Below are 15,000 nucleotides of genomic sequence, written 5' to 3'. Positions count from 1 at the left end.
TAAGAAATGCCATAGGAAAAATCGCTACGCTACACCGACACGCACGGCGGTGACGTCATCAACCGGCGCCCGAGAACCAACGGTGGGTTTTGCGGAAGATGCTTAAGAAAAAAGAGCTGCTGGTGAGTTGTAATGGAGAATATTTCCCCTTTTTATCTGATTGTTGTGAAGTAAAATGTCTCCGCCGGAGCCTGAGAGGAGGTTTATTCTGTTCCGGTGTTGTTTAGAGAGAGGTGTTAACGTTCCAGATGCTGTTTACATCATTAGGGTTTATTAGAAAGATCTGTGTGTGTGTGTGTGTGTGTGTGTGTGTGTCCTGAGCACCAGTGCACTAATGTGTCCTAAGGAGAGCATGATGATGTTTACGACGCAGTGTGGCGACATTAAGTAGTAGTAACACTGCCAGTGATGTGGTATGAACCCGCTCTGGGGGAGAATTCAGGGTTTTGTACTTAAATAAAATATATGGGGTGTGTGTGTGTGTGTGTGTGTGTGTGGTATATTACAGTATAGATAGTTCACAAACTACACACACATAGATAGATAGATAGATAGATAGATAGATAGATAGATAGATAGATAGATAGATGGCGTTATTATTACAGCTTTATTGATGCATATGAACAAGAAACAACAATAACTACAATAAAAACAATTCAACTCTTAAGAACTGGAAACTTAACCCCATTCCATTATAACATTCTTGCTTAATTCGTGTCAACACTTCACAATAAGATCTGACATTTAATCAGTTTGGTGTATAAAACCGTATAAAATACTTTTTTTTAATGACAACGGAGTTGAATAAATAAATCGCTGGAAATCTTTCTATCCATCCGGCTTGGTCGCAATCCACGCTCAGTGGGACAAGAAGTGCACTAAAAAGAGCAGAGGAGCCGTTATTTCGGGCGGTAAGGTAGGGAGCCTACGTAAGGGAGCAGCGCACTATTTGGTACGCAACCCGTGTTGAAGCGGCAATGTAGCTAAGGCTAGCTAGCGCTGTTATAATATCCTGGAATGAAAAAAAACGGCTGTTTTGGCGGTGTTTTGTTGAATAAAAGTTTGGCCAGCTTAAGTGGTGTATACTCAGTGTCTGGACGTTATAATGACATTTTATATACTGAATGATAAATGACATTTTTATTGCGAGATAATCCGGCTGAAAAAGCTTTCAGTGGCGTTAGCTAGCCGATTAGCCGAGCGAGTTCACTTTACACTTCCTGTAACGCACACACACACACACACACTGAGAGGGTGTGTTAATGAGGAGCATGAGACAACATTTAATGTAAAAAATAAGACAATAACTTATTAAGAGTCAATGACTCTTAATAACCCACGTTATAACACAAGTATCGATGTTGATACCGCGGTACATGACGTCACGTCCGCCTTCATATGCCGCTGGACGGTACATGATACTATCACGGTATCTAGACGGTATAAATATACGATACTGACTTTATTAAGGCAATAACATAGAGTTATGAGCATGTTATTAGCGCTGGGCGATATGACCGAAGGATTATACCGCGTTATGATCTACGGAATTATTTTAAATATTTTTATTATAAATAATCCCAAGTGAAAGTCTGATTATAAGGAGATTTTTTTGGCATTAATTCGGAGAAAATCAGGTCACAGACCGATTTCTCACCTCAGAACGACAGACTGAGACTGGAGAATATTTATACAGGATTATTTATTCGCTGTAAATTTGATATTGTATGTAATCCATCACATGACCCAGCGCCCTGAGCAGCAGATTAGCTGCAGCTCTCACTGACACCGTGATGAAGTCAATTTCCTAATGAGATGAGAAATAAAGTCCGGACCTGAGGACTGAGAGTGAAGGAGTGTGTGTGTCTGTGTGTGTCTGTGTGTCTGAAACACTGAATTTCTTAAATGACTCCCTGCTTCAGAGGCTGTAAAACAAGAAGGGTTAGTTTTGTGGGTGGAGCTTGTGTATTGAACCGTCGCTGATTGTTCCAGAATTTCCAGAAAGTCTATTTCTTTATTTTTATTTTTTTCACACACACACACACCTCACACACACACACCTCACACACACACACCTCACACACACACCTCACACACACATTACATTTATTTGAGTGAACTTTAATAAATGGCTATCAGAAGCGGGGAGTCTTAGGTGGGGAGTCGAGGCATTTAGTCAGAGGGGGAGTGAGGTGCAGGGAGTGAGAGGCTTGGAGTCAGACACATGGATTCAGAGGCGGGGAGTGAGAGGCTTGGAGTCAGAGACATGGAGTCAGACGCGGGAAGTCAGAGGCAGGGAGTGAGGTGCAGGGAGTCAGAGAGTGAGTGTTCTGTTGAAGTGCATCACCTCCACTCGGTGCTGCATGGTGGTGGTTCACACCACCATACAGCAGGCCATGTAGTACAAAACCTGCAGACCTTCCAGTTTCACCTTTCAGTGACCCACACCACACAACCACATCAACACACAACCACATCAACACATCAATGGAGTGAGTGTGTGAGTGAGTGTGTGAGGAGTGTGTGAGTGAGTGTGTGAGTGAGTGTGTGTGTGTGAGTGAGTGTGTGAGTGAGTGTGTGAGTGAGTGTGTGAGTGAGTGTGTGAGTGTGTGAGTGAGTGTGTGAGTGAGTGTGTGAGTGAGTGTGTGAGTGAGTGTGTGAGTGTGTGTGTGTGTGAGTGAGTGTGTGTGTGAGTGAGTGTGTGAGTGAGTGAGTGTGTGTGTGTGTGTGAGTGTGTGTGTGAGTGAGTGTGTGTGTGAGTGTGTGTGTGAGTGTGTGTGTGAGTGTGAGTGTGTGTGTGAGTGTGTGTGTGAGTGTGTGTGTGAGTGTGTGAGAGTGTGTGTGTGAGTGAGTGTGTGTGTGAGTGTGTGAGAGTGAGTGTGTGAGAGTGAGTGTGTGAGTGAGTGAGAGTGTGTGAGAGTGTGAGTGAGTGAGTGTGTGAGTGAGTGTGTGAGAGTGTGAGTGAGTGAGTGTGTGTGTGAGTGAGTGTGTGAGTGTGTGAGTGTGTGTGAGTGTGTGTGTGAGTGTGTGTGTGTGTGAGTGTGAGTGTGTGTGTGAGTGAGTGTGTGAGTGTGTGAGTGTGTGAGTGTGTGAGTGTGTGAGTGAGTGTGTGAGTGAGTGTGTGAGTGAGTGTGTGAGTGAGTGTGTGAGTGAGTGTGTGAGTGAGTGTGTGAGTGAGTGTGTGAGTGAGTGTGTGAGTGAGTGAGTGTGTGAGTGAGTGTGTGAGTGAGTGAGTGTGTGTGTGTGAGTGAGTGTGAGTGAGTGAGTGAGTGAGTGAGTGTGAGTGAGTGAGTGAGTGAGTGTGTGTGAGTGAGTGAGTGTGTGTGAGTGAGTGAGTGTGTGTGTGAGTGAGTGTGTGTGTGTGAGTGTGTGTGTGAGAGTGTGTGTGTGAGAGTGTGTGTGTGTGAGTGAGTGAGTGAGTGAGTGAGTGAGTGAGTGTGTGTGTGTGTGTGTGAGTGAGTGTGAGTGTGAGTGTGTGTGTGAGTGAGTGAGTGAGTGTGTGTGAGTGAGTGAGTGTGTGTGTGAGTGAGTGTGTGTGTGAGTGAGTGTGTGTGTGAGTGAGTGAGTGAGTGAGTGTGTGAGTGAGTGTGTGAGTGAGTGTGTGAGAGTGTGAGTGAGAGTGTGTGAGAGTGTGAGTGAGTGAGTGTGAGAGTGTGTGTGTGAGTGAGTGTGTGTTACTGTACTGTAACAGCTTGTAGATGTACAGAGATAAAGTTGTTAATAATCTGTGTTCCTGTAAGAACTCAAACCAGTTCTGTGGATAAAGAAGTGAAAGTTGTTTTATACCTTCATTATTCCTCTGGAGATAGAGGGAGAAGAAGAAAGGAGGTGAAGGTGAGCAGGAGGAGATAAAGAGTGTCTCTGATCAGGGGTCTTGTGTCATCTGTGTGTGTGTTATCTTCAGCTCTGTGACTTTTGTGTGATTCTGCCGTGTGACACAGGAGACGAATTGACCCTCGGACACATGTTTGGACGATCATTCTGTCCACTCAGAGTTATCTTATCTTATGTTATGTTCCTCTCACTCCATCAGCTGAGGTCAGCATTCTTCATCCCTACCAGAAGATCAGGGTTTGTTCTGAGGAAGAGACAGAGATAAACCCGGAGCTGCTCTATAAACTCCAGCTAGCTGCTGTACCTGACAAGAGTGTTGTGATTAACACCACTACATGTTATAGCTTCAAAGCCTTTTAGGTTATACAGTGGATATGTACATGAGTCTGTTTCAGGGTTGTGGTCTGATCCCCCCTGCTCTCTTATCCCCCTGTCTGATCCCCCTGCTGTCTGAGCCCACTGTCATCTGATCCCCCCCTCTGGTCTGATTCCCCCCTCTGGTCTGATCCCTTTGAGTCTGATCCCCCCTCTGTCTGATCCCCCCCTCTGTCTGATCCCCCCTCTGTCTGATCCCCCTGCTGTCTGATCCCACTGCCATCTGATCCCTTTCTGGTCTGATCCCCTTGAGTCTGGTCCCCCCTCGGGTCTGATCCCCCCTGCTGTCTGATCTCCCTGCCATCTGATCCCCCCTCTGGTCTGATCCCCCCTCTGGTCTGGTCCCCCCTCTGGTCTGATCCCCCCTCTCGGCTGATCCCCTTGAGTCTGATCCCCTTGAGTCTGATCCCCCTCTGGTCTGATCCCCTTGAGTCTCATCCCCCCTGGTCTGATCCCCTTGAGTCTCATCCCCCCTGGTCTGATACCCTTGAGTCTGATCCCCCCTGGTCTGATACCCTTGAGTCTGATCCGCCCTGGTCTGATACCCTTGAGTCTGATCCCCCCTGGTCTGATACCCTTGAGTCTGATCCCCCCTGGTCTGATACCCTTGAGTCTGATCCCCCTGTGTGGTCTGATCCCCCTCTCGGCTGATTCCCCTTCCATCTGATCCCCCCTGGTCTGATACCCCTGTGATCTAATCCCCTGTGGCATGCACTCTCACACAGACTCTTACGCGCACTCTCTAACACACTGACGCACTCTCACACTCACACACTCTCACACAATCTCTCTCACACACACACACGCTCTCTCTCTCACCCAGCGGTTTGTGTGTGTGGACAGATGATGAGCTGATGACGTGTGTAGGTTCTGCTGCAGGTTCTCAGGGTGTGGTGAGGTGTTCTCTCCACCTGCTCCATTCAATGTGTATTTATAACACAGAAATCTCTTCTATTGTCTTCTCCTGAGCCTCAGCTGATGTCTGGAACAATGCTTCAGGTCACGCTATGACAAAAATCTCACTCCAAAACCACGCTGCTCCACATTCCTCCTCTCAGGCGGAATCGCAACAATACATATTAAAGAATAATATTTATTAACTATTACACACACTCATACACACACACTATTCACATTACTCAGCGTTTCTCACTAACTGATATGACCAGATCTTCCTCCAGATGTTTATCCTCTCTCTGATCTTCATCATGGTCAAAAATTAAAACCTGAACAAATGTTAAGCCTTGCCTCAGGGGAGACTCACAATTAAACAGAAACACACACATACCTCACACACACACACCTCACACATACCTCACACACACACACAGACCTCACACACACACACCTCACACATACCTCACACACACACACCTCACACATACCTCACACACACACACAGACCTCACACACACACACCTCACACATACCTCACACACACACACAGACCTCACACACACACACCTCACACATACCTCACACACACACACACACCTCACACATACCTCACACACACACAGACCTCACACACACACACCTCACACATACCTCACACACACACATCTCACACACACCTCACACACACACACACACACATACCTCACACACACACACACACCTCACACACACACCTCACACATACACCACACATACCTCACACACACACACATCTCACACACTCACACACACCTCACACACACACACCTCTCACACACACACCTCACACATATACCACACATACCTCACACACACACTCACACACACACCTCACACACACCTCACACACCTCACACACACCTCACACATACCTCACACACATACCACACACACATACCTCTCACACACACACACACATACCTCTCACACACACCTCTCACACACACACCTCTCACACACACACCTCACACATACACCACACATACCTCACACACACACACATCTCACACACTCACACATACCTCACACACACACCTCACACACACACACACAGACCTCACACACACACAGACCTCTCACACACACACCTCACACATACACCACACACACCTCACACACACACATCTCACACACATACCTCACACATACACCACACACACACTTCACACACACACACCTCACACATATCTCACACACACACACCTCACACACACACACATCTCACACACACACACCTCACACACACACACATCTCACACACACACACCACACACTACACACACACACCTCACACACACCACAGTCCTGAAGGGTATCAGACCACAGTGGTGTCCTGTGTCCAGGTGATGAGGTCAGCTGTCACTCTGAACTGTCCATATTCCTCTGGGTGCACCCTCAGAGGTTCTGCTGAGCAGCTGGAACATCTGGATTCCAGAACCTGTATCAGATAGAACCTGAGGAGGTGAAGAAGATAAGATCCTCAGCAGATGTTCAGATGATAAATGTGTGTGTGTGTGTGTTTGAATAATCTCATTATTGTTATTAATAATGAATTACACTATTATAATTAATAATTGAAATGATCCTTTTTTATAGAAATAAAGTTAACAATGAAATAGACATAAAGCACACACACACCCATACAGAGTGTAGCAGGTGTATTGTGTGTGTGTGTGTGTGTGTGTGAGGCGTGGCTGTTCACTGATCTTTCTGTGACGTTTCTGTCAGTCTCGTCTCAGCGCTGTTCTTTCAGCTGCTCTTGTTTGCTTTGGATTTGAGCTTCGCCTCTCCCACTTCACAAGAACACACACACTTTTCTTCCTCACACACACACACACACACACACACTCAGGAGTTGGATGGATGTTTTACTTCAGAGGGTTTATTTTCTGAACACGACTTTACTGACACTCTCTCTCTCTCTCTCTCTCTCTCTCTCTCTCTCTCTCTCTTTCTCTCTTTCTGTTTCTCTTGCTCTTTTTCACTCTCTCTCACTCTGTCACACACACACACACACACACGCTCCTCACAGGAGAGCGACACATTTTCTCCCTTTTTTTAAATTTTTTTCCCCTTCCTGCTGTGTGGAGGCTCCTCGGAGCGGTCAGCGCAGTGACCATGGTAAGATTTCGTTTGTTTATTTGTTTGTTTTGTTTACTCTGAACTGAAGGCAGGAGGAAATGATTTTTCAGATTCTTTCAGAGGCTTGATTCAGTCTTCAGAAGTTTTACACTTATATCTGAAGCTGCCGGTAACTTTTGGGAACACACACACACACATTCCTGTTCCTTGGTGTCTTAGCAGCAGATGTAATTGTAGCACTATGTAGATTATTACATAGTAATAACAATGTTGTGATAAATTCCTCTACACATGAGCACTGCTCTCGTCACATTGCATGTTAATAATGCTGTAATGACACCTTTATTACACACAGCTGAATGGTTTATTGTTTTTTAATATTTCATAAACATTATTGTTCAAAATTCTTAAAAATAAAGATTATATTTGTTTGTGAATGTTTATTGTAGTATTGAACAAAACCACGTTGAGATGGATCTAGAGTATTCGCTGACCACACAGTGAGAACGTTAGAACTCTGACTGCTTCTTCACTTCTTCTAAAATATATGAATAAACTAAATAATCATTAAGTTTTAGCGACCAGACTCTTAAGGAACGTCTTCATAAGTTGCTTGAAACGTTTACATTTAATTTTTATTTCTTATTTCTTTTCTTTTAATTTTTTTTGTAGATCTTGATTCACACTGTGTGCTTTATGTGTTCTTCTGGAGAACTGATTAAAGATTCTGTTTACAAGCTTAATATAAAAGTAGAATAATTATATCTAGAACCCTTATAGAGCAGAGGGATCCAGTGAGCCCCTAAAAGAACCTTAAAGAACCCTTAAGAAGCCTTAAAGAACCATAAAGCACCTTAGAGAACCCTAAAGAACACTGAAGAACTTTAAAGAACCTTTAAGGCTCTTAGAGACTTAAAGAACCGTAAAAAACCCTAAAGTGTCTTAAACAACCCTGTAGAACTTTAAAGAACCTTGAAGAACCCTAAAGAGCCTTAAAGAACACATTTTAAATGAGTGTTGATGTTGGTCTCTGTGATTCCTCAGATCTTCTGAGGTGTGTGGAAAGATGATGATCAGGTTCTGGTTCTGCCTCGCAGCTCTGTATTTCCGCTTCTTGTTTTGTTTTAGTAACATTTTTGTTGATTTATTTATTTATTTTCAGGTCCTTGTGTGTTTGAGGTTGTGATGAATGAGGATGATCAGGTTCTGGTTCTGTCTCGCGGTTCTGAGAGTATGTCAGGTTCTTGTGTGTTTTGAGGTTGTGGTAAATGTGTGAGGATGAGGTTCGGTGTGATTAGAGCCTCTGGTGTGAGTGATGAGATCAGATCCAGAATGCTGGGCAGTTACAGGAGTACACAGTGCTAATCCTTCTACACACCGGAGGATTAGCATGCGGCGGCAGCGGCGGTGTAGAGGCTCAGGCTGAGAGATTCACTTCCTTGTGATTTGATTATGTTTACATCTGACAGGGTTTTGTGTTGAAAACGGTTCAGTTTACAGGAAACGTTTCAGGTGATGGTGAGAACTTTTTAACTGCTGACCAATCAGGATGCAAGGTCATGTTGGGTGGGTTTGTTTATTTGTGGGGGGGGTTGTGTTGAAAGTTTATTGATTTTTAGAGTTGGATCACTTGGAGCGAATGCCGTACACGACTCTGTTAAGGAGTGGTTACTATAGCAGGTGGAGCTTCACCTTCTGACCAATCAGATTTAAGAATGTCTGTGTTTTATAAATTTAATTATTCATGTTCATGTAAATTTTTAGCATTAGAATAAAAGTGTGTGTGTGAACAGGTTGAGGTTTAATTCACTCTGAACTCTTACATCACTTTTAATTACGGGGAATCCTCTCCGACTCTGATAAGATGCTTTTGTGTGTGTGTGTGTGTGTGTGTGTGTGTGATGAATAATCAATGCTGGAGGAGTAATGTAAAGGAGAGAAAGGTGAATTAAACAGGTAGACTTGTGTGTCTGTGTCTTAGTGTGTGTGTCTTAGTGTGTGTGTGTGTGTGTGTGTCTGTGTGTTGGGGTTCCACCTGTCAGGGGGTGGGATTCTGTCTGTCTGGGTGTGGGGGGTTCCATCTGTCAGGGGGTGGGGTTACACCTGTCAGGTGGTGGGGTTATACCTAGAGCTGGGCGATATGGCCAAAAAATTGAATCTCTGATTTTTTAAAAACAAAATTTGATTTTTTAAAACGATTATTTTTCTTTAAAAAAAAATTAATAAAACACTAGAGACTATAGAATAGATTTTTTTAATTTGAGCAAAAACAATATAACCAAACATTTTGGTCTAAAAGTGCAAAGTCCAAAATTACTTTCGCTAACAATTTTTTTTTTTTTGTTATTTTAGAAAAACAATAATCAATACAACATAAAAACCTTTTTTGGGGATTTATAAAATGCAAACTATCACCAGTCTTTACAAGTTCTAATTATTCTAGTAAAATAAAGTAATTTAACAAAATATGAGGGATTTGTAAAGTGCAAACTGCAGACTTAACTTAAATCACTTTTTATAAAATAAATAATTGTCACCTGAAAAAAAATCCCTGAAGAAAAACAATTTTGTAAATCAGTTCAACACACAACTAACACGCTAAATAAACTAACACGCTAAATAAAACCAAACAGGAGCCAGACAGCATTTTACATGTGTGTATACGGCACAATCAGGGGCGAGTCTAGGATTTTCATTTAAGGGGGACTCCGCCCCCAATGAGAGTATAATAGTAAAAAATATAAATAAATAAAATAAAGGTGTGACTAACAGGGTAGGATGGGAAACTTATTGCAGCATTCCACTGTATTGCAGAGATGTGTATAACATTTGAGTACTGAACAAGACAAATACGAGTCTTCCTGGTCACACACACACTCACACACTCGTCCTCTGATCCTCGCTCTGCGACGCCGCGGTTTCTTCAGTCGGATTGAAGAACACGCTGAAAGACGGGGAGGAGCTGAAGTCTGCCGCCGTATTCGTCGCTAGGCCATTTTTAACATTTCTATTCAGCCACCCTAAGAATTCTGCGATTCTCTATAAACTCTACACAAATTCATGATCGCTTCAGTTCCCTTTAAATTTCATATGAAAACGGCGGCAGACTTTCGGCTCCTCCCCGTCTTTCAGCCCGTTCTTCAATCCGACTGATGAAACCGCGCCTCTCTTAGAAACAAGCTCTTTGCGTCGCAGAATTACGGAAGCTCGCTCTGACTAACCAAAGTGGAATCGGAAAATCGATTTTCGTTTTTTCAGCATCGACATAAACCATAAATTCGAATGAATTGATAATAACGATCTGTCAGGGGGTGGGGTTCCATCTGTCAGGGGGTGGAGTTACATCTGTCAGGGGGTGGGGATTCCATCTGTCCAGGTGTGGGGTTTATTAGATTACACCGTTTAAGTGTGTGCGTGAGTGTGTGTGGTAAGACATTGCATGTGCAGAACATAGTGTTGCGTGAGAATTACATCATGACCTGTACACACACACACACACACACACACACACAGAGGAACAGGAGAATCCAGGTCTTTTTGTTTCTTTGTTTTTGTACATTTTTCTGCAGTATGTTGTCACACATTCTCGCCTCCTCACAACTCAAACCTGTCCGACGTCCTGCTTTTCTCTCCTCTAAACAGAAACTCTCTGACCCTCAGAAACCACACTGATCTGCTGACCCTCACTGAGCTGCTGACCTCTCCGCCTTCAGTGATGTCACCAAGCTCAAAGTGTTCAGAAACTTATTTCTTTCTTTCTGTATTAATTGATTAGTGTTTATTTTGGAGGTTGTTGATGATTAAAGGATCTCTGCATGGTGTTCTCTCTCTGCAAGTGTTAGCATGTAGGCTAGTCATTGCACTAGCTGGTTAGCGGGTTCCATGCGTGGGTTCTGCAGTTCTGCTGATGCGAACTCGCTGAGGTTCTTGTGTGGAGTTTGGAAGTGTGTGTGGTGTGTGTTGTAATAAAGGCAGTACACACACACACTTTTGTGTAATTTTGTGCTGGTTGTTGTTTTTCCTCAGAATGTCTGAAATGCTGAGTAACCGGATCGAACGGATCAGCGCTACGCAGATGTCAGTATAATAGAGCCCGGCCCGGTCCGACTGGTTCCGGCTCTGTAACTCCGCCTCTTCATGCTGAATTAAAGGCTTTCATCTGTAGAACAATAGAAAGAGAGGCGGAGGATTTCGTGACATTATGTGAAAGAGCGTCATGGGGGAAAATTAGCGCTGAGTGGAATTTGAGTTTTTAGCCAAAACACACCACAAATCCCAGAATGCACTGGGGCACTTAGAGTAGAACTTACTTACTCACTTAGAGTAGAACTCTCCAGATTATAGAACTCAGGGTCAGAGATGAACAGTGACCATGAGATTACTGCAGAGTTCACCTACACCAAACAACCAGGAGATATAACTACATCAATCTGTCTCTCTGTCTGTCTCACTCTCTCTGTCTGTCTGTCTCTCTGTCTCTTTATATATATATATATATATATATCTTGGGAATGACAGATACAAGTCCTGCACAGTGGCCAGAGGGATTTTGAGCCATTCTTCTTGCAGAATAGTGGCCAGGTCACTACGTGATGCTGGTGGAGGAAAACGTTTCCTGACTCGCTCCTCCAAAACTCCCCAAAGTGGCTCAATAATATTTAGATCTGGTGACTGTGCAGGCCATGGGAGATGTTCAACTTCACTTCATCTTCATCAAACCACTCTGTCACCAGTCTTGCTGTGTGTATTGGTGCATTATCATCCTGATACACGGCACCGCCTTCAGGATACAATGTTTGAACCATTGGGTGCACATGGTCCTCCAGAATGGTTCGGTAGTCCTTGGCAGTGACACGCCCATCTAGCACAAGTATTGGGCCTAGGGAATGCCATGATATTGCAGCCCAAACCATCACTGATCCACCCCCATGCTTCACTCTGGGCATGCAACACTCTGGGTGGTACGCTTCTTTGGGACTTCTCCACACCGTAACTCTCCCGGATGTGGGAAAGACAGTGAAGGTGGACTCATCAGAGAACAATACATGTTTCACATTGTCCACAGCCCAAGATTTTCGCTGCTGGTACCATTGAAACCGACGTTTGGCATTGGCACGAGTGACCAAAGGCTATAGCAGCCCGGCCATGTACATTGACCCTGTGGAGCTCCCGACGGACAGTTTTGGTGGAAACAGGAGAGTTGAGGTGCACATTTAATTCTGCAGTGAGTTGGGCAGCTGTGGTTTTATGTTTTTTGGATACAATCCCTTTCAAACAGCTTCCTCTTGCGTCCACAGTTACTCCTGTTGGATGTGGTCCGTCCTTCTTGGTGGTATGCTGACATTACCCTGGATACCGTGGCTCTTGATACATCACAAAGACTTGCTGTCTTAGTCACAGATGCGCCAGCGAGATGTGCACCAACAATTTGTCCTCTTTTGAACTCTGATATGTCTCCCATAATGTTGTGTGCATTGCAATATTTTAAGCAAAACTGTGCTATTACTCTGCTAATTAAACCTTCACACTCTGCTCTTACTGGTGGAATGTGCAATCAATGAAGATTGGCCACCAGGCTGGTCAAATTTAGCCATGAAACCTCCAACACTAAATTGGCCAGTGTTTCAGTTTCATTGTCCAACCCCTGTATACATACACTACTCACAAAAAGTTAAGGATATTTGGCTTTTGGGTGAAATTTATGGAAAATGTAAAAAGTTCACACTACAGTGATATTATATCATGAAAGTAGGGCATTTAAGTAGAAGCTGCAATGGTGATTTCCTCATCTCAAACAATTTACTGAAATAAAAGCCAACAACAGTGGAGGGTATACCACAACAAAAAATGTCTCAATAATTTGTCATGTGCCCTTGACCATCAATTACAGCTTGACCACGACGTCTCATGCTGTTCACAAGTCGACTTATTGTCTGCTGAGGCATGGCATTCCACTCTTCTTGAAGGGCGGCTCTCAGGTCATTGAGGTTCTGGGGTGCAGGGTTACGCGCCTCTACACGGCGACTCGGCTGATCCCAGAGGTTTTCTATGGGATTCGGGTCTGGAGAAAGTGCAGGCCACTCCATTTGAGGTACCCCAGCCTCCAGCAGCCGTTCCCTAATGATGCTCCTCGATGAGCTGGAGCATTGTCGTCCATGAAGATGAAATTAGGCCTGTGTTGTTCATGCAGGGACATAATGACTGGATTAATGATGTTATTCAGGTAGTATTGGCTTGTCACTGTACCATTCACAAGATGTAGGTCAGTTCTGTATTGAGTGGACACACCTGTCCAGACTGTAACACCACCACAACAGTGGCTGATGCATAGCGCTCTCCTTGACGTCTCCAACATCGTTGGGTCCATCGTTTCTGCTCAACGTGAATCGACTTTCATCAGAGAACAGCACTGAGGCCCACCGGTCCCTCGTCCAGTGTAAATGCTCCCTGGCCCGACGCCTGTGCCTGGGGGTGTGGTCAGGTACCCTTGCAGGTCGTCTAGCACGCAGACCACGCCGATGTAAACGGTTTCGAATGGTCTGACATGACACTTGGGTTCCTCTCACCTCCCTTAAATGTGCCTGGAGTTGAGTGGCGTTCATCATCCGGTTCTGCAGGGCACTGTTCACAATGAAGCGGTCATCAACGTGGGATGTGGCCAAAGGACGTCCACTTCTATGCCTTTCTGTGACTCTTCCAGTCTCTCTGTATCTCTGTCCCAACCTGCTGATGACACTCTGTGACACTTTAAGCTCAGTGGCCACTTCCCTCTGAGAACATCCTGTTTGAAGCCTCACAATGGTGAGGTTCTGTTGATCAATTGTTAGGTGTGGTCTTGGTCTCATGATGTCAAAATGTGAACAGTATGATGAAGAGGACTGTTTAAATACCAATTCTAATGGAACCAGAAAATTTATTGGTGGATTCATGGATCAAACACCGGTTGTGAATTTTGCCGTTAAGCACCTTGTTAGAGAACAGCAAGTTCTGCAGAAAGTACTGAAACACTGAACAGTTGGACGTGCATTCAGAAGTGTAGAGAAGGTCAAATTAAGTTCACCTGGAAAGGTTATAGTGCATTTTAGGTGCATCCTGAAATTTCACCTGAAAGCCCAATATCCTGAACTTTTTGTGAGTAGTGCATATATGTCTGTCTGTCTGTCTCTTTCTGTCTGTCTCAGTCTGTCTGCCTGTCCCTTTCTCTGTCTCTCTGTCTGTCTTTCTCTCACTGTCTTTGTCTCTGTCTGTCTGTCTGCACCCCCCCCCCACCAGTTATAGTCATGTGTGTGATGTCATTTCCTGGCTACTCATGTGCAGGAATTCTGTAAGGAAGTCCTCCTTTATTCTTGTCATTCTCTCTCTCTTCTCTTCTTTTTCTTTCATCTTTAGGCTTTTGTTCTGTCTTTTTTGTTCCCCTTATTATTTCTTCTTTACATTTTTTCCCCTCATTGTTTCTTTTCTTTCTCTTTTTGTTCAGTTAATTTTTTAAATGTTTTTGATGTCTTGTAATTTTTTTCTTTTGTATTATGTTCTAAAAATATTTCTAATTTTTAAAAAAATATTTAAAAAATTTTTAATGCTACATTTACTACTGATGATAAACATTAATAATAACTTTACATGAAAAAATAGCACTGGAGAAAAATATACACACACCTTATAATGTCCTCTCTCTCCGTGTGTGTGTGTGTGTGTGTGTGTGTGTGTGTTTCAGCTTGCCGAGAGTCAATCCCAGAGTGAAGATGAGACCATGGTCCCGGTACTAACGTCCAA

The 15,000-nt window shown here is 44.0% G+C and overlaps 1 protein-coding gene across 3 annotated transcripts in view; it reads left to right on the top strand.

Moving 5' to 3' along the window:
* Positions 1 to 15,000, top strand: part of atp2c1 (ATPase secretory pathway Ca2+ transporting 1) — a 32,660-nt gene that overhangs the window by 7 nt on the left and 17,653 nt on the right. Inside the window, exons 1-2 of one of the 3 annotated variants that reach the window (XM_058375754.1) lie at positions 1 to 122; positions 14,942 to 15,000. The exon at positions 1 to 122 is cut by the window's left edge and continues 7 nt beyond it; the exon at positions 14,942 to 15,000 is cut by the window's right edge and continues 46 nt beyond it. In XM_058375754.1, coding sequence (XP_058231737.1) covers positions 99 to 122; positions 14,942 to 15,000 — 83 coding nt within the window. In that variant the 5' untranslated portion in view covers positions 1 to 98. Of the gene's footprint in view, positions 123 to 6,943; positions 7,267 to 14,109; positions 14,359 to 14,941 lie in introns of those variants that run through there. The other 2 variants (XM_058375755.1, XM_058375756.1) reach the window with 2 other exon arrangements.

The sequence above is a fragment of the Hemibagrus wyckioides genome, linkage group LG23, assembly GCF_019097595.1.
Source record: "Hemibagrus wyckioides isolate EC202008001 linkage group LG23, SWU_Hwy_1.0, whole genome shotgun sequence".
In the NCBI taxonomy this organism is placed as follows: Eukaryota; Metazoa; Chordata; class Actinopteri; order Siluriformes; family Bagridae; genus Hemibagrus; species Hemibagrus wyckioides.
This window is presented reverse-complemented; position numbering and strand designations above follow the sequence as displayed.